At 38.5% G+C, this 25,858-nt stretch overlaps 2 protein-coding genes across 4 annotated transcripts; both read left to right on the top strand.

The window, feature by feature from the left end:
- The first annotated feature begins 1,891 nt into the window (after positions 1–1,891).
- Positions 1,892–10,803, top strand: map6b (microtubule-associated protein 6b). Of its 2 annotated transcripts, XM_066644098.1 has the most exons (4): positions 1,892–2,872; positions 6,536–6,755; positions 7,718–7,766; positions 10,071–10,131. In XM_066644098.1, the coding sequence occupies exons 1-3, from the start codon at positions 2,274–2,276 to the stop codon at positions 7,760–7,762; spliced, it is 864 nt and encodes a 287-aa protein (XP_066500195.1). In that variant the 5' UTR covers positions 1,892–2,273; the 3' UTR covers positions 7,763–7,766; positions 10,071–10,131. The 2 variants fall into 2 exon arrangements, with proteins under 2 accessions (XP_066500195.1, XP_066500186.1); XM_066644089.1 differs by lacking the exon at positions 7,718–7,766 and having other exon boundaries at positions 10,071–10,803.
- Positions 10,804–16,516: 5,713 nt separating this feature from the next.
- On the top strand, positions 16,517–25,762 carry zgc:112083 (uncharacterized protein LOC550461 homolog). Of its 2 annotated transcripts, none has more exons than XM_066662546.1 (10): positions 16,517–16,667; positions 18,596–18,751; positions 20,289–20,515; positions 20,637–20,748; positions 21,994–22,146; positions 22,296–22,370; positions 22,515–22,635; positions 23,214–23,352; positions 24,423–24,547; positions 24,992–25,762. In XM_066662546.1, the coding sequence occupies exons 2-10, from the start codon at positions 18,601–18,603 to the stop codon at positions 25,401–25,403; spliced, it is 1,515 nt and encodes a 504-aa protein (XP_066518643.1). In that variant the 5' UTR covers positions 16,517–16,667; positions 18,596–18,600; the 3' UTR covers positions 25,404–25,762. The 2 variants fall into 2 exon arrangements, with proteins under 2 accessions (XP_066518643.1, XP_066518642.1); XM_066662545.1 differs by having other exon boundaries at positions 23,214–23,394.
- The last annotated feature ends 96 nt before the right edge of the window (positions 25,763–25,858 follow it).

Here is a 25,858-nt window from a genome sequence, read left to right as displayed (position 1 = left end):
GGCTTTTTAGTAGTGATATTGCAGATTGCAAGCAACATTAGGCCTCACACCTCCCTCTCCAAGCTGCTACTTCAGTGTATAAAAAGGAGGAAGGCATTCTGGTTTGTCTCTTCTAGGCTGCTGTAGGAACATGACAGCACAACATAATGGCTTCTGTTGGACAATGAGCTGCTCCCTGAGGGGCTCATTCTCAGCTAGGTTTCTAGTCATATGTGATTTTACTCTAATGGAAACATGATTTTGGATACTTTGCTCTGTTTCTGGTAAAAGATCCTCTAACCCCACATCTCTTGCATATCCTTAAAATCATGATAAAGCACACATCAAAATGCCCAACCCTCCTAATTAGTTCTCTCTCTCTCTCTCTCTCTCTCTCTCTCTCTCTCTCTCTCTCTCTCTCTCTCTCTCTCTCTCTCTCTCTCACACCCACCCACATTTAGGCCCCTGCTATGATGACCAGCACCACTAGATGGTGGGTGTCTCATGTCAAAAGAAAACAAAAGAATATGGGTGTGACTCAACACTCTAATTCCACAGTAGAGTGTGGATGCTTACTGAACAGTTGATCACTGGAAAAGAGGGCAAAAATGACTTGATTTGGCTTTGCTTTATGTTCACTAGTTCACCGGTGTTCTTGTACTCTTCTGATTTTATTTACATCTCCAAATGTGTGTAAGCACCGAGTAAACAACTGTCATTCACCCTTAATTGGATTTTTTTTGCCAGACCTTTGTCGAGATCTACAACATCTAGTTAGATCAACAAATGGAAGCCTTTTATTAACCATATCCAGAAGCACTGATGACTATTCTGGGTTCTGCGTTATCTGGGATGAAGCATCACAAAACGGTGGTGTCCCATGTGGTCAGAAAAAAAATCCATATAATAATGTTGTAAAGAAATGTTTGTCAGAAATGGATGTGGTGTGTTCCTGACTGAAAAAGAAGAGGACCTGCTGGTCATGGTATGGGGTTGTGTCAAAGATAACTTCAGTGACAGCACTGTAAATGCTAAAACATGTACAACAACACATGCTCCTTCCAAAATGACTATTTTTCAAGGGATGATCATGCATATTTTAATAAGACATTACCATAGCACATTCTGCATGCAGTATGGCTGCAGAAGGAGAGGGTGCAGTTGCTGCACTGGCCCCAACCTGTCCCCATTTGAAAATACAAGCTGAAGATTGAAGCAGAAAAGGTGTCAGTGAAAACCTTTTTACACCTTGCTGACAGAGAAAAAGAACTTGAAAACACACTTTATTACGTCTTCAGTCCTGTCAAGGCCATTTAGCTATTTTGAAAACAAAAATAATGGGAGCACATCAAATGGAATCCTCCATTTGTTTTCAATGTAAAACGCTAAATTAATTTACAGACCACTGCTCTCTTTATGTACACTTTCCTTACCGCCCCAGCTTTTTTCTAATTTGCAGGTTGTAATATTACTGTTGGGTTTCATAACTGTGTAGAACATTCCTTGCTGCGTGTAGCCGTGATTGTTTACACGGCCCATGAGAGAGCAAAACTGATATCTTTCTGTTTAAACCTGAGTTGGCAGGCACACAAATATGAACATTTGCTTCAAGTGTGTGCCAGGCTGTGACTAATTAGTCTGCTATTAGCATATTATTTCGCTGTGGATAGCCTCTCACACCTGATGGTTTTATTTACCTTGTTATTCATACTAAAATGTATGCTGTTATATCAGGCCAATGAACAAGCCTCTATTGTACACTGTATACAATGCTTACTATGCTACATTACTAACTTACAGCTAAAGTATGTGGGGTTAGTCCTGCACAGAGCTGCAGTGAAGCACACCGGGGCTTTTCAGTCACAATCTAGACCTTTAAGAGAATGAAAAGTAAGGAAATATAACAGGAGGAGGAAGAGGAGAAGGGTTCATATTCATCAACACAGTCCGCATCCTTGCGTTGTAGTGGTGCAGTAAAGGGTTAAACCTCGGGGCGTTTCCTCCTCCTCCTCCCCCTCCTCATCCTCCTCCTCTTCTGCTGCTGATGCAGGTGCTGCTTCCCTGCAGAGCTCCGGTTGCTTTAGCTGTTCTCCCCTCAGCTCTGCAATCTTCCGTGGGCTCAGTCCAGAGCTGAGAGTAGAGCTCTTCCCCGGCCTTTAGACCAACCTTCAGCGACGAGACCCGAACACCTTCGTGGACTACAAAGAGAAAAGAGGACCACTGCACCCACTCTCTTTCTCTGTGTGTCTCTCTCTCCCTTTATCTCCCTCTCTCTCTCCCTTTCTCGCGCTGTCATGGCGTGGCCGTGCATAGCGCGCGCCTGCTGTATGAGCCGCCTCTGGACCGAACTGGACAAAGCGGACATCGCGGTGCCGCTGGTCTTCTCCTCCAGTTACTCGGAGGTGGCGGACGGGCAGCAGGTCGTCGGAGGAGGTGGAGGTGGAGGAGGTGCGGCGGAGGCTCGCGCGGCTCCCGGTGCCTCCAGCGTCATGCACGAGGACTTCAGGGCCTGGAGAGTCCGGCCCGAGAAGAGCTGCAAGCCCAAGCACGAGTACCGGCCACCCGGAGCTCCCTTCGCAGACGAGACTCAGTACCAGAAAGACTACAGGCCTTGGCCCATCCCCAGGAAGGGGGACCATCCCTGGATCCCCAAAACCACCGCTCCCCACTGCAAACTCGAGGAGGAGCGCGAGACCGGCGTGGAGAAGTGCGAGATCGAGGAGAGGGTGCACGAGAAGGAGAGTAAAGAGGAGAAGAAAAAGAAGGTGAAGAAGGAAAAGGCCCCGGACACAGAGGAGGCCAAGGGCGAGAAGGAGAAGGAGAAAGGAAGATCAGTTGCTGATGCTGTAAACAGGCAAATCAAACATGAAGTGACATCTGGAAGCTCATACAGGTAAACACTGGTGGGAGTTTATAACTGTTACATACATTACCCCGCAATAAACCCTGGTCCATATACCTGACCACCCTGTAGAACAGTGGCCATGGCTGACGTTTGGACTGTAAATGTCTAATTTCTGTCAGAAACAAGAGAAACAGTCCCACAGCCAATTTCTGCTGGCACTCCTATGGGTTTTTTAGTGATGTGTTAGTACTAAGTTAACAAGAGTTTGAATTTGTTGTTGTTCGACAGAGCTTTCAAATGACGTATAATGTTTAAATGTAGCTTAAAACTGACATTAACCTATAAAACGTTGTATTTTGCTGTTTTACTGTGAGACAGTTCTAACACATTAGAAACTAGCTAACACTGATATTCACAGTCGGTGCCATATTATACTTCCAGAAGGTTCACATAGAGGTGGGTGATATGGCCCTAAATAATATCATGATATTTCAGTGTATTTTTGCGCAATATGACAAAACACTGCGAAATGTTTTAGTACTCTCAAAAACAAACAACTAAAATTTAGTCGTAGTATAATTGTAATTGATACAAACAAAATAGGTTAACAGCTGGTTATTTTGTAAAAAAAATCGTATTCACTAAAATTCATATTTTGCATAAAATAAAATAGAACAATACAAAAAACACAACAGAACATTTAATGCATACAAACAGCAAACATAAACAATTATACAAAAAAATACCTCTTCAACCTCTTCAGCTTCAAATGCAAAATTGCAGATAAATGCAGAATTGATGCTCTGCTGAGTCAGTGTAGTCTGCTTGGTTTAGAGCTCATACTGGCCATTAAGCTCTCCTCCCAGCATTTTTTACATGGGGGTGTTTCCCCACATTATGTAAAACTGCATGATGTCATGACAAAAAATACATTAAAAAATCGCTATTATCACAATATGATTTTCTTTATAGTTTAAAAAATTATATTGATATTATTTCTAATGATAGAGTGTGGCACATCTCTATTTCACAGTGGGGCATTTTCCTCATTAAAATCATTCCACGCATTACTAAGAAAAATGGTCAGTTCCTAATAATGTTTGGAGTTCATTTAAGGTGCAAAGCTCCAGCTCTTGAAGCCCTGACCACTTGGCTTTGTCAACGCATTGGCCTTTGGATCAATCCAATAAACCCATTGGTTTAACCTAACAATAAAATAAAAGTATTGCTACAATCCTTACAGAAATCACATTGTCACACACATTTGAGCATATTATTTCATTCAGATGCTACAGAAGACCTCCTTTAATTAGTTTTTGTTAACCCTTTTCACTACTCTGCAGAGTAATTGTTCACCAGGAGGAGATAATCCAACCACGCATGGGCCCACACTTCAAGACATCTCTCTCACAAAAACACAACATGCAGCACAATATGTCATTTGAAGGCTGCACTACACAAATGGACTCTGTAACCTGTCACATTGTTATTTATGGTGGTCTATGATCTTCTTGAACAATGATAGTCTCAGGCAGGTTTTGATTAATGAAAGAATTTATACAATTCAGCAAGTTAATCTGTTTTGCCAATGTGGCCTGCTTTAAAATAACCCAGTGATTTTGTAGAATGCAAGGCATGTCACAGTCACAATACATAACAATGCATTTAAAATATTTGTACACAGTGCAGTTGTGTAGTAGTTGCTGAATAATATAATAAGAAAAATAAGTCCAAACTACAAGGGGTCAACAGCATAATTATTCCAAAATTAAAGACAGTCATAGACACTCATTGCTCCTGCTACTTACTTGGCTCCTGGGATTAAAGGAAACAGAGATTCTAGTCATTAATTCTTTTCCTAATTCCCTCCTGGGGGCAGGGGTTCAAAGTAATTCCACCATATCTGCTTTGTTGTTTTCAGCCTAGCGTATCAGTTACATTGGCAGATGAGATAGCCAGCAAATGCCAGTTCAGTTTATTTCCAATATCCATTATGGATCCTTAAATTAAGACTCCTAATGGTGCTGTGTTAGACCATGCTAACTTCAAAGCATCATTTCGATCGAACGCTGGTGTTCCTGTCCTGCATTTATCTGTCATTAAGGCATCATTAGAGACATAGGTAGGCCTAATCCACTGAACTGAATTCAGCTGTTCCTTTGCATCCTTACTTGTCCTAAAATCTGATGAGTCATGTCTGGCTTTTCAGCCAAGGCAATTCTTGTACTTCAGGAGCTCTTGCTGCATAAATAGAGGGTGCCATGTTCATTATAGGGCAGTGATGTATAGGTGAATTGCACCCTGCAGCTCTGTAGAGGGAGCCCAGGAGCAAAAATACCAAATCTTATATAGTGTTTCCTTAAAGTGGCTTAGTTGTAACTCTGCATCATCACCAACATTTCATATTTGCAGACCTATAAATATGCCTTTAGTCCCTCTCCACACACACACACACACACAAACCACTGCTCACCTGTACCTTAAAAGCCATGAAATATGAAACCATTGCTGTCTAAATTTAAATTGTTTTTATTTAGTTTGTTGGTCCTTTAGTCGGATCTTAGTATATTTCCATGTTTTGCCAGATTTTATCCCCAATTTCAAGTCCTCTCCTATTCTATCCTTTAATTTGAATATCCCACAAATCACAAGAATCCACCAGCCTCAGGAGGGTTGCTTCCTCTGAGACATGCTAAGCTCCCACTGTTTCTTTTCAAACTGCTGCTGAGACTACAACACCGAACAGCTTAACACTCTGAAGGAGAATGCAAACTGCCCAGATCTGTCACATTATCTGAGAGAAGCTTGTGCTAGCTTGCATAGTGAACATGAAGTGGAATAAAGGAAGAGGTCATCCTATCCACCTAGAGTATGCAGCCAGTTGTGCTTTCTGTGGAATGGTATGTGTGAAGTTTAATTTGTCTGTAAGTTTTTATTCACTGTTTGAATTAACACAGAAACTCGAATTGTTTGGTTTGTAGCACTTTTGGTCTATGTTTACTTTTGTGCAATTAGAGTTCTCCCAAATTTATAGTGGGTTTCTACCTAAATAATCTTAAACAGCAAAAATAAGTCAATATTACCCACTTACGGGAACATGGATTAAGCAATATCCTCATCTCTTTGTACACATTTCAACTGCTTTTTGCTGTGTTTCTGCCATCAGGAGAGAAGCCTGTAATGTCTGACTGAGCCACTTTGTTTTTTTACTCATTTACTGACACCAGGGTATTGTAAATTCTACTGGTTTCTAGAGTGCAAACTACATTCAACTGGTTTCCAGAGTGCAAACACAGCTCAAGCTCAACAACCGAACATAATCCTCTGAATATCTTAATATTCATAGTGTAAAAAAAACACTGCATACCTGTGTGTAAACATATATTACTCAATACTGCCCTCTACGTGGGTCATAGCACCAATCAGAAATTAGAATACAGATCTTGTAAAGCAGATGATGTTTCTTTTTAGTTCATATCCTATTTGCTGAGATGTAAACATGTCTTTATGAAAGTTAACAGCTGTAGAAATAATTATAATTAGTTTAAATGAGTGCAATCAGGCAATTATGTAAAAACCGTGAAGGTCCTGTCCTCATGCATGATTTGTCAGCCTGTCTCTACCCTACTCAACATTGAACAGGCCTTTTTGGTGATATTATTGTATGTTCTTTTGAACATAGCAATGTGTGATTCTCCTTGTCTTTTTTAGGACAGAGTTCAAGGCTTACACTGATGTCAAACCAGTAAAACCCATCAAAGCCAAATCACAGTACAAGTTGCTGGTGGAGGAGAAAGCCAACCTGGAGACCAGCTACAGTGCCACTTTTAAAGGGGAGCAGGTCAAACCACAGGCCACAGACAACAAACTGCTTGAGAGACGGAGGATACGCAGCCTGTACAGTGAACCTTCCAGCAAAGAACCCACCAAGGTATGGACATGTGGCATTCAATATTTCCTCAATCAAAACATTATTAAGTCTGAAATTTGCACATTCCTTATTATGCTGGATCTAAGAGGTTAATTTAGTTATTGAATTACATACCCCATTTAGCTTTGTTCAATCTAGCCATGATTGATTTGCCTCAGAGCAGTCCTAAATCAGTTTTCTTATGTGAGTTCTGACACTGTGTTAGTTATCTATGAAACTGGACAAAACGTTTATCCAGTATAAATAACTGAATTTTTTTAATGGAATTAATTTAATTTCTGAACCCCACCCATCAGACTGTGATGTGTCGGTAGGTGGATTGGTGACTCAAAAGTGTCCATAGGTGTGAGTGTGTCACCTTGTGAAGGACTGCTGCCCCCTCCAGGGTGTGTTGCTGCAGTGTGCCCAGTAGACTCCGGACCCACGCGACCCTGAACTGGATAAGCAGCTGCAGAAAATGAATGAATCCATCCATCCATTATCTGTAACCGCTTATCCAATTTAGGGTCGCGATTAATTTAATTTCTCATTTATTTTCAGATAGACCCATGACCAAAGCATTAATAAGAACATAATAAAAGCCTTGTACCATCCAAGAGTGTGTGGCCCACTGATGTCTTCTTCTCAGAAAACTAAAGTTTTAAAGCTGTTTTGTCTGATGATTGAAATCTCACACGCTGATCTGTGTACTGCTACTCTGTACTGTTAGGTACAACAAAGAGGGTGTTAACATAGATCATTAATTCAGTTAATATGATTAAATGTTGAGTTATGTTCTGTGTTTGAATATCTGTGTCCAGTGTCTTGTGTTATGACTTGCATGCAGTAAATAAATTAATGAATAATAAATGGATTTTTTGAGACAGGACTAATTTATAGTAATATAGGAGGATGTATGTATCAGAGGCATTTTGCAAAAATGTATGAATGTGTTTATGTAGTCCCTCTTCTCATCCTCATAGGACTGTTCAGACAGTGACAGCAGTTCTGTTCTAAGTCTACTGTAGTCAGGTGTGTTTTTTTTTAATGTCTCTTATTCAAAGCATGGAGGACCTGGAGCATCTCACCACAGCACACCAGCACCCCGTTACTGAGATGATTAAACCACTCACAATGGGTCCACTTCAATCCCTCCGCAAATGTGACAGTGCAAAGACCAGATAACGAATTTAGTGCCACTGTAACTTAGAAAATGCAGGAAAGATGGATTTATATGAGAAGCCATACATTTTTGAGTGTATGAATGAATCTGTTATTTTATGACTGGATACTTTAATGAACTAATGGGTGGCTGGGTGATTGTTTACATGGAAATGGCAGGTCAGGTTATAAAATGTAGTTATTTTCTCAATATTCTAATGCCAACAAACTACCCCTTAGGAGATTTACTACTAGCTAGCTGTCGTAAATGCTACTGTTTACATTTTTGCAGGTACTGAAATTAGTTAGGCTTATTCTAGCCATCTAGTGATTCCTACATTATTTTTGAAATGATTCTGATTTTTTCTCAGCATGAATCTCATAATTATTTGACATTTTCTCTAAATATATTCTCCAAATTAGTCTGACATTTATCTTGGAATTATTCAAACATTATTCTTTGAATCTGTTTTATTTTTCAGTGCAGTGGCCCTAAAACTTGTAAGTTATTGTTTGGATAGCAAAAATGTAACCTGTTGATTTTATATTAGTGGCAGCGAATGTGGAATAGACAGGTGACAATGTGGTACAAATGTGCCTAGCTACAAAGGACAAAAGTCTGTGTTAGAGGTGTTAGCTAACATTAACAGTTTGACAGTGTCATATTTAAGAAAATGACCAAATTATTCAGAAGAAGCTATGATTTGAATGAGTGACTATATGGGAGTCAAGCTTGAGGCAATGTTAATGTTATCTTTACAGGCCATTAAAAGGTGGTTGAAGTTTTAATTAGTGGTTCAACCCCTCTCAACAAATCCATTAAAGTTATACTTGGGTTTATGAATGAACACAAGTGTGTGTGTGGATTGTTTTATGGATGAGAAAATGAAGACTTATTGTATGGTAGAATAGTCTGTGCTTTGTTTAGTCTATGGTGTTTGTTGTGTGTGGTATTTAGTCTGAATTCAGGAATAGCACTTGTGCGGAAGGATTGAATGCACACAGAGAGCTGCTGATAATTGTACTACTTTCTGAGTACTCACCTTCTTCACAGTGAAGAAGAGTCTGAAACACCATTCATTTATTTGCACGTCACAAAGCGGCATTCTCATTTAGTTTGAAGCAGTGGATTAAACCTTGCTTATGGGGACACACTGCTCAGCACACTTTTGACTGGTCCCTGCCTCAGCCTGATCCACTAAATCAGGTGTGCTAAAACAGGGAACAGTTCAAACTACAGTGCTAAAGGTCCTCAGGAGCAGGATTTAGAAAAAACACTGCTTTTTAGGAATGGGCCCTATTTCCTTCACATCTGAACTGATGCAAATGGCTTACGCAAGACAGATGGTTATTCAGGTAAATTCACACACAATGTAAGAACTCTGTAGTATAGATGTGCAGTCTAATATATGATCTGCTGTCTGATTGTAGTTGGCGTGATCTAAGGGTAATGTGAACTACTGCTCCTTTCTTTCATTGTTTACATGTTCCTCCTGGAACTGGCTTGTAACTCATGCACTTTCACTCATTCACTCACTCCGTCACTCACTCATGTTTAGCCAATGGCTCCAACAATGAGAGCTGTTCAGAGCTTTGTATCAATGTGTATTAAGTTGTGTGTGTATGATTTCTTTCAGATTTAATATGTCATCATCAAGGCACAATATACTGTTCATTCAAATTTCAGCATTTGTTAGACCCTGTGTTGTCTGACAAAATGAAACTGATGAATGATTCTGAGTAAATCCCATTGAGCCACTGTCTCTTGCGTTGAAATTGTCATCTGCATTTACTAAAATAGGGCCCAGAATTGCCATACCGTAACCCTAATACTGATATATATATATATATATATGTACTAACAAAAACACAGCAATGGTGAAATGATTTCAGAATGATAAGATTGTTTTTATTGTGTGAAATTTTCTCTCACATTGAAATGTGCAAAAAACACTGGGTTTTGCCACATAACCTTTTTTTTCATTATTTTGGTGGAGTATCAATACATGCATTATTTTTTATATAGACATTCAAATTATTTTGAAGGCAATTTTGTGTTTATTTTTAATTTTCTTTACACTTGAATTACTACTTTCAAAGGTTTTTTGTGGTTTATGTTTTCTTTTTTGCATTTGATTCTTTTAAACAAAATGCTTGATTTTTGTGTGCCCTTAGGTGGATCGGCCCAGTGTGTCCCATTCAAGACCAAAAAAGATGACAAGCCATAGCAAGACAGTGAGTAAATCTAAAGCGAAGCAAATCACTTCTGCCCAACCTGCCAAGAAGAAAACCTCTGTGAGCAACGTGGAATTAAAGCCAGAGGGAGGTGTTACCAAGAAAAGTAAAGAAATGATCAACAGACTGGCTGAGGCGAAAGATTAAGTGCACTTTGTGTGTGTAGGTTTGGTTGTGGGAAGCAATGGGCACAGGGCAGCAGGGGTTGGGGTCTGAATTAGGAATTAAAGGGGATCTTACTCCCTTATAATTCACCCTATTTATTGATGGCCAGTTTTCTTACCTTCTTTTAGGCTACGGTCACAAGGCTGTTTCAGTATCCATCAAGATTGCAATAAAAAGTGATGCCAGCTTATTTCAGGCCAGTTTTGTAAAGATCAGTTGCTCATCCGAAAATGAATGTTTTCTTTCAGAAGGAAAAGGCAAGGCTCTTGGGCACTGTCTTTCCCAGTTTTAAGATTTAGGTTTTACTTAATGTGAAGTGACAGGTGGCATTAGTTTCTCTTTGATATGGCTCAGGCCCTGCCCACAAACCTGCATTCTGTTGGCTGACACATTGTTATATCATGTATGGTGACTTTTATTTTCATCCATTACCATGCATTGGCATCTATGGCCATCAGTGTACAGTTCCAATAGAAAAATGAATTATCTTTTTTTTCTCTTTATTCTTGATGGATACAAAATGCCCTTATGAATGCAGCCTTAGACTTTTAGGTTCGGGCTGTAGATCCGACTTTGCCAGCTTGGTTCGCCTTGAATGTTCCACCACTGCGTGATCCATAATGCATTCCCTTTCTTGTATTTAACCCTTTCTTCACAACCTTTACACCAGCCTTCTCCATAGTAAATGGCGACCATTGAACTTTGTTGCATGTAGTTTCTGAGCCAGGTGTGCTCAGACTTTATAAGCGATTGTTTCTTTTAATGACAGAAATGTCTTGTTAGTAACAATGGGGTTTCCAGTCACAAGGCAAAAATCACATTTTTACAAACACGTTGATCTGCATAACTACAACTTAATCACACAGAATATATACAAATTGAATTGCTAACACATGGCAAGAATTACTGTTGCATATACACATCTGCCTCTTAGTGATTTAGTATTTCACACTCACTGAAGAATAAAAAAAAATACATTATGTACATGATCCACCATACATCAATAAACATCAGCGATGAACCAGATACATAATAGCTATTAGCACATGCTTAATAGGTTAAATTACTTAAAATTCAGTAATGTAATACATGTCTGGCTCTGACTAATTCCTTCACTGGTTGTAATCTAGGCCTGGCTCAAACATATTGTAATCTAGGCCTAGCTTGAAATATTGAGATTTTTTTTTTAATTAATACTGCAAAGGGCTTTTAATAGAATGGAGATGGTTAATGTCTAAATTTAAGAAGAAATGAATTACAATCAGTTCAGTCAAGAAAACACTATTCTCTGTGTACCTTTCGTAATTTGGTTTTCTGTTTCTTATGCAGGAGAAAAACAGAGAATGATCCATTTCCACATTTTCCTTGATATAATTAAGATACACAGACCTCTGCGTACCTCATGGGGTTCCATGTACATTTCGTTATATATAATTCAAAATGGAGAAATAGATCTTTTTTTTTTTTTTAAATAACATGATTAGAAATGGAGAATGAAATACGTAACAGTACAAAATTGGGAAGTGTCGCAGTCACACAGCTCCAGGGACCTGGAGGTTGTGGGTTCAAGTCCAGCTCCGGGTGACTGTCTGTGAGGAGTTTGGTGTGTTGTCTGTGTGGGTTTCCTCAGGGTGCTCCAGTTTATCCCTATGGTCCAAAAGCACACATTGCTAGGTGGATTGGTGACTCAAAAGTGTCTGTGAGTGTGTCTCCAGGGTTCCTGCCTTGCGCCCAGTGATTCCAGGTAGGTTCTGGACCCACCACAACCACAACTGGATAAGCGGTTACAGACAATGAATGAATATTAGTTTAGTTACCTAGTCTCAGAACATGATCACTCTAAATGGTAAAGAATATGTTCCCTTAAGTGTACCACCACTTTGACAGTTTTTCTGACCGTGTGTGAACAACATAGTTAAAATTATTTCATTATCTGTAACCACTTATCCAGTTCAGGGTCACGGTGGGTCCAGAGCCTACCCAGAATCACTGGGCACAAGGCAGGAATACACCCTGGAGGTGGCGCCAGTCCTTCACAGGGCAACTCACACATTCACACCTACGGACACTTTTTTTGAGTCACCAGTCCACCTACCAATGTGTGTTTTTGGACTGTTTTTGTGTGTTTTGGGAGGAAACCAGAGCAAACCTGGGGATACGGGTAGAACACATCAAACTCCTCACAGACAGTCACCTGGAGCAGGAATCAAACCCACAACCTTCAGGAGCTGTGTGACTGCGACACTACCTGCTGCGCCATCGTGCCACATAATTAAAATTATCTATTTGAAAACTAGGGTGGCACAGTGGTGCAGCAGGTAGTGTCGCAGTCACACAGCTCCAAGAACCTGGAGGTTGTGGGTTCGAGTCCCACTCCGGGTGACTGTCTGTGAGGAGTTTGGTGTGTTCTCCCTGTGTCTGCGTGGGTTTCCTCCGGGTGCTCCGGTTTCATTCCACAGTCCAAAAACACATGTTGGTAGGTGGATTGGCGACTCAAAAGTGTCCATAGGTGTGAGTGTGTGTTGCCTTGTGAAGGACTGGCACCGCCCCTCCAGGCTGTGTTCCTGCCTTGCGCCCAATGATCCAGGCTCTGGACCCACTGTGACCATGAACTGGATAAGCGGTTACAGGTTACTGTGTTTGTTTTTGTAGTTCTACTATCTTGGGTCAGTAAATTAGACTAACACTAACAGACACATATTTTAATTACACAATGAAATTAATAAAAGCAAAAATAGTTAAAACCGAGTAACTGGAGCTGTAATATAAACTCCAATATGGATTCCGTTAGAGTTTGAAGCACGGCCCTAATGTGCCAAAGAATGTGAATTGCTTTGGGTTTCTAGAAAAGCGCAATTTATATGTAAATGCCATTATCATCCTCACTATCACCTGTAAGTCATAAAAGCTGTTATAGAACAAGAGGGCTTTATTATATTAATATTATTAATATGTTATGCCGAATATATTTTCAGCTGCTTTAACAAAAAAAATGTTTAATTAAGTAAGTTAAATATTGTTTGACCAAGCACATGCCAATAAAATTTTGCTTGGACCAGGCCTAGTTTTATCATTACATATCATCAGACTGCTGCTTAAAGTATTAAATCAGACCCACCTAATCAAAAGTGTCCCACATGTCACAGTGATACTGTTTCAATTTTACTTTTCCAGATACACATCCAAAAAAATTTTTATTAACTCTTATATGTACACATCATTGTTTGAAAGAATGTGGGGCTGAAGAAGCCTCTCTTTTATGTGTGTGTTTGTGTCTCTGTAGTGTACATCATTAAACCCTTAAACCATTCACACTCTCAATTCTCAAAAGGGTCAACATTCAAGTGAGATCCGATATGTGTTATGCTATGTAAGAGGAAATAACTCATTTAATCTTAAAGCTGCTTGCTATCATTCTAGTTAAGCTATATGGAAGAATGCTGCTAATTGTAAGGCCTTCTACTTTGGTCTTGAAGTCTGTTCTTTTTGGGGTATATGAAAACTGCAGTTTTTCTATTGCCATCAAAATGGCTGAGATACTCTTACAGTTAAGCTTGGTCATCACTGCCTTCTGTAAGGAGTTGTAATGTTTAAGGACCATACTGTCATCATGGTCTTGAAATGGGATGAAATCAGTTCTACTCTCAGTGCTGAAACTGCAGCCTTTCAATATCCCACCTACACCCCTATCTACAGACGTGCTGTGCACACTACAATGGGTGCTATCTTCAAGCTATGCTTTTCCATTTGAGAATACAGTGCCTGTATAGAGAGCAACATAGAGCCACCAGATGCCAAACCTGTATGTGTTTGTATGTATGACGTGCTTATGGTGTTCGCTTGCTTTGAATGAAACAATTAAAGTAATTTAAAACAATCTGGTTTTGTGTTCATCATTTTTTTATTAGAATGTAAACTAGAATTTGATGTATTTTGTAGACCTTGTTTCAAATGTTGAGTCGCCAGTCCATGACAAATATGAAAGCAACTACAAAATTTCTCATTAATGTAATATCACAACCCTGAACAAATTTAAATTTACCCATCCATATTAAAGGACAACACCTACCAATGTTAGCCCCAATCACACAATTTTAATATGCCATGAGGGTGAATTTTAGCAGCAGGTGTATTTTGAGAAACATGAAGCATGCCATTGAATCTTTTTTGAACATTCTACCGGAGAGCCATCATACAATTTGGACTTGAAGCAATGAACAGCTGTGGCATTTCACCCAGTTTTTTTCTTTTCAAACACTAATATTGGTCTGATGAGGATTTTTTGTAGCTAAAGTTTTGGGAATTTTTCCTCACTAGCTGACATTATATTGTATATATAAACATATATATTATGTAAAATAATCTATTTTATTGACCTCTTTTTCACCATCTAAAATTTGGTCACCCGACCTAATGGAAAGCTAAAATAAATATAAAATAAATCAAATGCAAGACATTATTTTGGCAGTTTCATGATCCTAACATATAAATAATATATATCTATCTATACGTCTATCTGCTTTGAAACTCCTGATCTTTTTAGAACAGGCTGAAAGGGGGCTAATAAAGAGGGAGATATGGACTACAGGTCTGTAATTGTAAAACTACAAAGTACAAAAATATGGCCAGTGGGGCTGGCAAAATGGACAATGACATCACCAGTAGAAATAAAGATATAATTTCATTGTTTTGGCTGATTGGTGTATAACTGAAGCATCCCACTCTGCAAATACTCTACGTCAGCTTCTGATGCCAAACTGTGTGTTAAGGCAGAACAGGCCTTTTTTTCAGATGTAAATATGTAATCTGGGCATCAAATATTCATTGATTTAGACAAGCTGACCTAAAACTAAAATTGAAATTTTTTTGGTCATTAATTCAGGTTCTCAGCACAATAGCTTTTCATGTCTGGATGCTGCTAAGACAGAATCTGAAGATTTTCAAGATGGGATGAAATATAAGAAGCCAGTCTGTATTACATGATGTGACAGAGATGTGAAATTCCCAATTAAAAATAGAGTGTTTGAGGCTCTCTGTATTGGGTAAAAAGTGGGGATGAACATTGTAGCTTCATTAAGGTGGATGAATGAAATGCTGTAAGGGAGGAGAGTGCTCACTCCAGCAGACTCACTCACCCTTATCAAATTCAATGAATAATTTAATCATATCTGTGCTCTGGGCTCTGCCATCTGGCTTAGAGAGCCCTGAAAAGCTGCATGAGCTGAGATTTCACAGGATACGTGGAGAAAAGGCAGAGCAGTAGCTTTGTAAATGTGTAGCTTTGTTTTAGTTAAGCTAATAAGGAGACAAATAGAGAAAGAATCAAGTGATGTAAAAAGCGGTTTAAGCTCTATTTTGGGGAACATTGAATATTGGTGTATTAAAATGTATTATGCGTTTATTCCTTTACTTAGAGTCTATATTTGAATCCCAGTTTAGTACTGATCTACATAAATGTTTGGATAAAATGACTTTCTGTCAAAATCAGTGACTTTTATTTTAAAACTGGGACTACTGAGGTTAATACATTGAAAAGGGCGCCATTTTGTGGACAGTACGAGTACTGCAACCCTTCACTAGGAAGAAAAGCTGAAATACAGTTTCACTGTTTTAAATAGTCTAGTATTGTGAAATGAATTTTTGTGTGATATTATATTTTTAATAGTCGAATAAACGTCGTTTGCAAAACAGCCCTAGAAGTTGAGAGATACAGCGGAGTAGCTGATAAAATAAAAAATGAGAAGATCTAACAACAATTGCACAGCAACAGAGCTACCCTCTCTGACTTTACATCTACAAGGTGGACCAAAGAGTTAGATTTGGGACCACGCCATTGTCGTCGGTGTGCTGGGAATGATCAACTATCAAAATAACACCTGCTGTGAGGGGGTCTTGACAATAAACCCAGGAACGACTGGTATTCATAATAAATATTAACATTAGGTTGGAAATTTAAAATCTAAAACTGACAAGTTGCCTCTCATATTTATTAAACTTATTAATATATATTAAATATCTCAATTAATAATGTAATTAATTTATAATCGCGTGTCAAATTTATTTCTAAATACTTGATTATTTATTATTTAATTATGTATCTATGACATAATCATTAACATAAAACACGCTCAAATTGATTTCAAAACCCATTATCACATACAGTAAAGTTTAGTTAAAGTTCATATTTTCTTTTTGATTGAATAATTTGCTTTTAAATGTAGGACTTTTATTTTGCCTTGGGATGATTCAGACAAACTGCGACTCGAAAACAAATAATCCCGCGGTCTGAGAGAGGAGGATCGCAGAGTGGAGACTTTACTCTCGTTTAACAACGGGGTTTTATATCTCTGGATCCTCTTCGCTTTTTACTCGGTAAGTTACTCTCAGGGTTTGAAGTCGTATTTTGTCGTGTCTCTGAGTTTTATGAGTGTGGATTAACGTCATTGTCAGTCAGCGCTGAGCTGAACACTGGTCTGAGACGAGCACAGACACAGAAACGTAAAAGAGCTCAAATGTGTTGATTTAGCAGAGACACTGCGGTTATTGTTTGATTATCTTATGTTTAATTTCTCTCCAGTTATCCTCTCTGATTTAAACTTATCCACAGTAACTGTTTGCAAAGTCATGTCACCCAATGATCATATGACATGTTTTTGTCGATTTTGTTATTCAGTGTTATTTAATGGCTTCTCTACTTCACCACACAAACATCACAAACCCGTTTCCGGACCAAGTGAGAACATTGTCTAAGATGCAGCAATAAAACTGGAATCTGCGAGTTGTTAATTCTCTTAAACCTTTAGCTGTTTAACTGATTTCCAAACATTTCCAAAGGAAGATTTCATGCGTTTTAACTGTGCGTCTTCATTGTGTTTTGAAAAAATGAAATAAAACTATATTCGAAATGCCTGTATCGCACTAATGATTAAGACAGGGCAAAACTAGAGAAGAAATCTTAAAAATACAATTAAGTTTATCAATTAAAACACTTGGTTTTATTTTCAATGTGTGTTTGTCATTTATTCAAAGCTTAAATAAAATTAACAAATCACAGATTCCTGTTTTAATTTTACAAGAACATCTCTGCTTTTCTTGAAGCAGAGTTGTATGTTAGCGAGTAAAGGAGAATACAGTAATTTACTCCGTTCATTTATTTTCCTGAATTTTAATTTTATTGATGAGGTATTCATGTCATATATAGCTTTTGCTGCAGGTTTGGTTTGTCTGACCTCTCAGACTTGAATTGTAATTTAATCTATTTTAGAACAAAAGGACGCAGAAAGAGAATAGAATGCTAAAACTGAAATTCCCATTTTGCTTTTGTTTTATTTATCCCCCCTTTTCTTTTTCATTCTTTTGTTATTATACCTTCTGTTTATCCTATCCTTAAAAAGCCTGGTCTAAACGCACAGATCTCTAATAGCACCAAAGTTAGCACTACGCTACCACCCCCCCCTCCCCTGTTCTACAGTCCTGTATTCAAGATCTTAAAAGGCAGATGAGCATTAACTTCCTAAAATTAAATCCTGATAAAACACGAATGAGTTCTACTCATTGCTCCTAATTTCATTATTTCTAAAATCACTGATATTAGACTCTGTCTGGAGGGTGTCATGGTTAAACCCTCATCTGTAGTTAGGAACCTTGGTCTAATTTTTCACTTCTCGCTTTATTTTTGAACCTCACATCGAGTCTCAAGGTTTAATGAAGGTTAAAAGTTCCTTCTTCCTCCTCCAAAATATTGTTGCCTTAGGCGCATGCTCATCAGATATTATGCTGAAATTCTTGTTCATGCTTTCCTCATGATCGTTTAGATTATTGCAACACTTTCCTTTGAGGCTTGCCTAATAAAACCCACCTTCAGTATGTTCAAAACCCAGCTGCCAGAATTCTCATACATTCTAAAAAATCTGCCCATATTACTTCTTTTCCCTATCAGATGTTATCTATCTTACAACACATTCAGTTTAAGCTTCTCATGCTCTCATACAAATAACTGCATGGTCTGACACCTTATTTAGCAGAACTCCTGCATCCTTACTGCCCTCCCGTACACTTAGGACCTCTGATGCTAGACTTTCTTCCATCCCCAAATTCACACTGATCCCTTCAAGGTGCAGATCCTTCAATGTCATGGCCCCAAAACTATGGAACTCACTACCTCAATCTCTCAGTCTCTCTTCTTCTTTTAAATCTCCTTTAAAACACACCTGTTGTCTCTAAACTTTTATCAGCTCCTTCCTGTAGACAACTGATTTTTTTTCTTACATTTTTAAATAATGCTTGTGGTTTGTTTGAAGGTAAAATGGCAAAGAGGAAAAAACTGTCCAGCATGGTGGTCGCATGTGAGTGGGCCTCGTGTACATTTAAAGGGAGCAGCATGGAGGTGCTCAGTGATCACATGACTGAGCATTTGAAGGAGCATCTTGGTGATGGAGATACGATGGAGGAGCTGGGTGAGTGGATTTAAGCATCATGCAATTGCATTTGTCAAAGAGGATGAATGGCATATGCCTGGCTCTCAGAAATACACAAGATCTCAGGGAGATGAGTCATATAGCAGAAAATCTTCAGTACATCAGGTAATTTTTGCATATTTACATTAAATATCTTATACATGTTGACTATAATTCTCTTGTTGCTGAAGCAGTAGCAAGAACGAAATGAATAAATGTATTAGTAACAATAAATGAATAAATTATGTTAATAGTATAATTGGCTGACAGTCAATCAGCTGCTTGTTGTTATAATAATAATAATAACAATAATGATTTTCAATGACCCAAAGATACTTATTACAATGGGATGAGCATGTAAAGACAACCAAAAAGACAAAAGAACTATGTGGTTTTTGCAGTTAATAAACAGCATTATTTGGTTTTACATACATACATTTTATGTATTATGGTAAATAATGTTATATTTCCCACCTCTATTAAACATGCATTGGTTCAGTTTGTGGAAAAACTGTAGATAGCAATTAGGGATGCACCGAAATTAAGATTTTTAGCAGGAAACAAACAAACAAAATGAACCACTTGGCCGAAGGCTGAATACAGAACACATTTTTTCAAAGTGTTTCATTAATTTTTTGCCACTTTTTTACCACGACATAAATGAAATAGGCTAAATGTGTTTTTGTCTTGGCTTTCAACAAAAAGAATACTAAACTGCTATTTAAAAATATTTATTGAACACTGAACATTTTAAACAGCTCAGCACACACACCAACAATAGGACATTAAAACAATTAATAAAATATGTAAAATAAAATAAAATGGTACCACATTATTATGACAACAAAATATATAAGTAAAAATGAATGTAACATACATCTATGTATACCAGTGGCAAAAATGTGTCACACACCAAGAAAAAGAATAAGAGAAAAATATGGAATTAAAAAAAATGTAAGTTGCTATCTCATTATTTTGAGATACTAAGTATATATATTGAGATCGTATCTCAGGTTATTCAGATAGCAACTTAAATATTAGTGAAAAAGAGTTGGTGCCTGTGTGAGCACTGAGAAGATTGTTATGCTTGTAAACGGGACAGCTCTGTTCTGTTCTATACACTTACTGGAGTTATATTTGCCTCGAATGCTTGAAACTGAATAAAATATTACCCTGGAGAAGTTGCAACTAGCATTGAAGCTAAGAAGTAAAGTCTACGTCTACAGTTGAGAACTAGAAAAAGTTAATAGTGTCATTAAAAGTGTAATTATTCGGTATTAAGTATTATGTTAATACTTCTGCTGACCGACAAAAGTGTGGTTTATATATATATTATTATTTATTTTTATTTTTTTTCAGCCATAGTTTCATTTACTAGGAGTTTCAGTTACTGGATATTTGGTGCATCCCTGATAGCCATAATTGGAAGTTACAGATAATATTAATAAATCCTTTCTTCACTAAGTGACACATTTGTTTTTGGTCCAGTCGCCTTAAGTTTCTGCACTAACAAAGTTTAATTTGTTTTCTCCCTCAGACGATTACCCGTGTCTGTGGCAGGGCTGTGAGTTCCTGGCTATGGGAAGCCCGAATGAATTGATTGCCCATGCACACTTCCACATCTTCCACAGCAAACTAAAATTCATTGGCACTCAGCTGCTACAGTCCCACCCAGAGCTGCCCAGCTGCACTCAGGACCTCCACAGCAACAACCTGGTCACGGACATCTCCGAGGGCTTTGTGTGTCAGTGGGAGCACTGCGATGTTAGTATGAGCTTATTTAGACAGACTTGGGGAAAGTAGTATTTGTGTAATTTAGAGTTTTGAAATGAATAGCAGTGTGGGCTACATATGAAGGCAAATGTGTTGTAATCTCTTTCACCAGAGCTCCTTCAACAATCCAGAATGGTTCTACCGCCACGTTGATATGCATGCTCACTGTACAGAACTGCAGCCTCTCCCTGATCAACAGCAGGCCCTCTTCTGCAGCTGGAAAGGTAGGCTTCATATATCTAAAAGGAATATCCAGAAGCAGTATCAGCATTTGTTGTGCTTCCATGTGACCTTTTTTTGATACTGGCATGTAAGGAAAAAGTCATTAACTGTGCCATTCACTGAATTGTATTAACTGTTTTGAGTGGATTATGCCAGCTTAGTCTCTCGCATCCAGCATTACTTACAAAAGTGCTAAAATACTGCCAGAAACAACTCATTCCTCTCTGTGAAGAGACTAGAGGCATATAATATCAGCGAGAGGCATATTCCACTAGACATATACCAGTCAGAAAGTGGCAACTATCTGCGACAATAACGAATCAGCATATTTTAGTTGGTGAGTGGAATATATTCCACACCTCGTCGGCATATGGCAGTGGACTGTAAAAGCTAGTTTAATTACATGGCACAAAAACTTAAAACACCCAAGCTTTTATAAGTCTAAGTGATGTCTGTGTTAAACTATATGATTAAAAGGGAGGGTTCGTTATTAAGTTTTTCAAACTAAGTTCATTTTTTGTCACAGCATTCTGACAACCTTCAGCAGCAAATGGTAGATCAAACCAATCATTCATTCATTCAAGATCTGGAATCATTGGGTGCAAGGCGGGAATACACCCTGGAGGGGGCGCCAGTCCTTCACAGGGCAACACACACATTCACTCACACTTACAAGTCACTTTTGAGTCTTCAATCCACCTACCAACGTGTGTTTTTTGGACCCTTGGAGGAAACCGGAGCACCCGGAGGAAACAGTTATAGTAATGTGAAGGTAAAATATTAGTGATATATGAATATGAGGAAGGAGGAGGTGGTCAGTGCTTCTGTGGAAGGGTAATAGCAGGTGCTGAGTTAATCTGGGAGAAAACAGCATCCTTGCAAGGCCAAGCATGATGCTGAGGATGAGACAAGGCCAAGATCTTGTACAGGATATGTAGAATCGGGGGCTGGATCAGGGCAACACTAGGAGGAACAGGACACGTTGAGGCCTGAGAGAGACAGGTAGATCAGTAATGGGAGTGAAGAAATCCTCTAATAATTTTGCTTTTAAAATACCACATCCTCATGTTGCAGCCTGTCATGTTTTTAGTCTTTAGGGAAAGGATTTAATTAAATATTTTGTCATTATGATGTGATTTTTCTTTTTTTTTTTTTTAAATTAACAAAATTGAACATCTAGTAACTCCAGATCCTTGCAAGTCTTGTTCAAAACCTACTAAGGAGTGTGTTAAATAACTGCATTTTAGGGTGTGATGCCTTCTTTAAGATCAAGTATCGTCTGCGGGAGCATCTGCGCAGCCACACTCAGGAGCGTCTGGTCGCCTGCCCTACCTGCGGCTGCATGTTCTCCAGTAACACCAAGTTCTTTGACCACATTCAGAGACAAGCTGAGCCTGAGGGTCAGTGTACTGCTCTAACTCACGTCACTGTATAAACGCAGAGACCGAGGTGTATACTTAAAAGGACATGAAAATAAAATAGCATGAGATTCTTTTCACCATGTGGAGTTTTTGGATGTGTAGGTCACTCTAATCCTTAAAATTTCCAGATTCTCTGATGTGTGTACACTGCGAAAAGGGCTTTGCCAACGAGAGACTGCTGAGAGACCACGTTCGACAGCACGGTGAGCACCAGCCTGCCAGCCTCTAATATTTTTACTGATTTAATTACTAAGTTTTGCACTCTTGGATGAAGGAAAATAAGTGTATTTTTGCTATTGGTGACAGATTTAGACGTTTTGTTAATAAATCTCTGGGGTTTTCTGCAGTGAATCACATTAAGTGTCCGCTCTGTGACATGACGTGCACGTCCCTTTCCACCCTGAAGATCCACATCAAGTTTCGACACTGCGACGAGCGGCCCTTTCCCTGTGACTTCTGTGAAAGCAGGTAGCAAATTTAGTTAAAGTTTTAGGCACCAGCTATTGACATTTAAAAAGCTATTTAACTGAGCAGTAAGTGTTTATTTACTAAAAACAAACAAAAAATAACACCCAACGGTAGAAAACCAAATAGCATTATTCCAGTGAGTGTGATATTCTGTGTGTGAATGTGTTGGTTTAACTCTCCTTGTGGCCGTCCGTATTATTTGAGGTTATCATCCAATACCCAGTTTTACTGGTTAATAAACAATGATCTCAAATAATGTGTGCTGTTGATTTAACAAATTCATGCAATCAAGGAGAATCAGAAAAAAAAACACGGTTCTTTTTTGTATATACTGTGATTATATATAACTTTATACAAGCACCAGGCATTAGTTTAAATATATATAATTATCTTAGGTGCCTTATTAATTAATATAATATTAACGTAAATTAATTAAAATGTATAATATATAAATAAATGTGTATTTTTTTTTAATTAAGCTTCCTCCCACCTCTAACATGCCAGTGTCTTTTAGTATTATGTGAGAGAAGAGGACCTGTTGACTACTGTGCTTTTATTAATTAGGCTTTTCATTTCAGCTTCAAGAACCAGCATGATCTGAGGAAACACATGGAGACCCACAACGAAGGAGCAGCTTACCACTGCTCAGTGGAGGGCTGTGGGTACTCTTCACGAATGGCTCACACCATGAACCAGCACTACAAGAGAGTACACGAGGTCAGACACAAGGGGGCGCCACTCATTCACAGTTTAAAAATTGTAAGCTTGTTCCTTAGAAATGGTTTTGAAGATTATATGCGATCAATGCAGTGCTGAAGTCTAAGGCACCTACGACAACCACTATTTAAAATAATATATTCATATTAAGTGTGGAGCTTATATAAAATTACAGTAAACACAGAAATGGTGTAAAAAAAAAATATATATTTTTTTTTTTTTTCTCCCAATAAAATAGTAGATGTGTTGGAGAGATTTGGAGACAGTTAAACATACCCTTTCTCATAAAGAATAGTACTTACTGTAATATAATTGCAATATTTGAGATTTTGTTAGAACTAAACATAGTGCTCCAATATATAGCTTATAAATTTTTGCACAGAAATGTGTATATAATCTGATCAGATACATTTGTCTGTAGTTTTTTAGTCTGTAGTAAATCTCCTATACTTAATACAAACTCTCATCTGCTTTATTAGAAACATCTACTCAGTCTATTAATCTGTGTATGTATGTGTGGACATATACATACATGACTGTACAGTTGTTAAAGTTCATAGAAAAGCAGAGCTCTGGAGCAAACCCACCTGAGTCTTAGGTCTCCGTCCCCTGTGAACTGTGGGGCCTTTTTTCAGAAAACAAGTTACTGCAGCACAGGAGGACTCGTTAATATCCCTCACTTTAAATCAAATGTTGAGTGAGCACAGGACCAAATACCTTTGGCCATATACTGTGTATAAAATATGTAAACATCTGTAGCCTATCTGTTGTCATGCAAAATTTATTCTCTACCCAAATGTCATTTGTCACTTTGTGATTGCTGAGAATGGTCAAATAATATTTGGTCAATTATCATGCAGTTTACAGTGACTTTGTAAAGCTGCTCATTTTGTTTCCCTGCTGTGATTGAAAGTAGCCCACCTACTCAAACTATCTAGCAACGCGTGGTTCTAAAGGACCAGATGACTAACACAAATCACGCATGAACAGAGGTGCTAGTCTCACTGTAAACCAGCAATGAGGACCCACAAACGTGGTGCACTGACCAGCAGCTGTGATCTGTTTAACAGGGAAACATGGTGTCGAAGTATAAATGTCATCTTTGTGATAAGAACTTCTCCTGGTGTTACACCCTTACCCTTCACCTGCGAAAGAAACACCAGCTGAAATGGCCATCTGGACACTCCCGCTTTAGGTACATACACAACACTTAATTTTTGCTTTCTCCTACACTGCATGTCCAGTTTTGTCTCTTTAATTTGTGAATTCAGCCTCATGAAGGTGCATCTGTTGTGGACATAGACATTCATTTGTATAATTTATATATTAAAAAAAGGCATGATTTTAACTGGGACACACCGGATCAGTCAAAAGCTCCCAAGAATTGGACCCTGGAGATAATGTTGTTCTCTGGACACATGAAGGACTCAAAGGAATCATCCTAATGCTCTTCTGGCTGGATGCAATTGAAACTTCATTGCTAAAAATTGCTTGCGTGTGTGAGAGAGAATGTGTTTGTATTCACTGCCATGAATGGGTTAAATGCAGGGAAACTCAGGACATTTAAGTATCACTTCTGTAAATTGAGTCCTGGTGCATGATTCGAATCTCTACATTCATCTTCCTTTTTAATGAACAGATATAAAGAAGACGAGGACGGATACCTGAGGCTGAACATGGTTCGCTTCGAGACAGTGGAGGTTACAGAAGAGCTGATCAAGAACATGGCGGAGAAACGCACACCGCGCAAGGTCTCTGGGTTGAGTGGTCATGCTAAGAAACTAGCACTGCAGACAGAAAACGTGAATGATGTTCCCACGCAGTCTTCCTCATACCCCTCCTCTTCCTCATCGCTGGCTGAAGCTGATGCCGATGCCAGTACTGCAAAGGATGGGAACACAGTGTACTGTGTTCTCAGCACAGTGACGGAAGTTAACACAGGGAATGAGGTGAACGGAGAACCAGAGTCTACTACAGAGCCAGGGGCAGAATCGGGAGCGGTCCGAGCCCTGGCTGCAGTTGCCAGAGGGCTGGGCATGGATGTAGTGTGAGAAGACGAACCCACACGACATAGAATTCAGAAATACTGCACGACTGCATCATTGTTCGACCTTGTCTCTGATTTAGATAAGGTCCTGTGAAAAGAAGGATATTGTCCTTACAGAAACTCTACATTGTTTCTCAGTTAATGAGCTGTTTTATTCTGCTTGAAGTCTTGTTTTAGTGCTTTTAGACTAATTCAGGGAATGATATCTTGGAGATGTTCTGAAGGAGTTTCATCTCTGAAGCAGAATTCATTCCAGTCTCCTCTTCTATGAGTTCTCTGTGTTTTTAAAACCTTGAGGTTTAACAGATGATTTTATTGGGTGATTTATTTATATTTTCAAAATAATTCTCAACTAGGGAAATTGGTTATTAAACAAAGTATTTTTAAAGATCTTTTTACGTGTTAATATGGAACCCAAATAAAGGAGGGGAGATGCCATTTTTCATAAAATTCTTTAAT

Source organism: Hoplias malabaricus, chromosome 1 (assembly GCF_029633855.1).
Source record: "Hoplias malabaricus isolate fHopMal1 chromosome 1, fHopMal1.hap1, whole genome shotgun sequence".
Lineage (NCBI taxonomy): Eukaryota > Metazoa > Chordata > Actinopteri > Characiformes > Erythrinidae > Hoplias > Hoplias malabaricus.
This window is presented reverse-complemented; position numbering and strand designations above follow the sequence as displayed.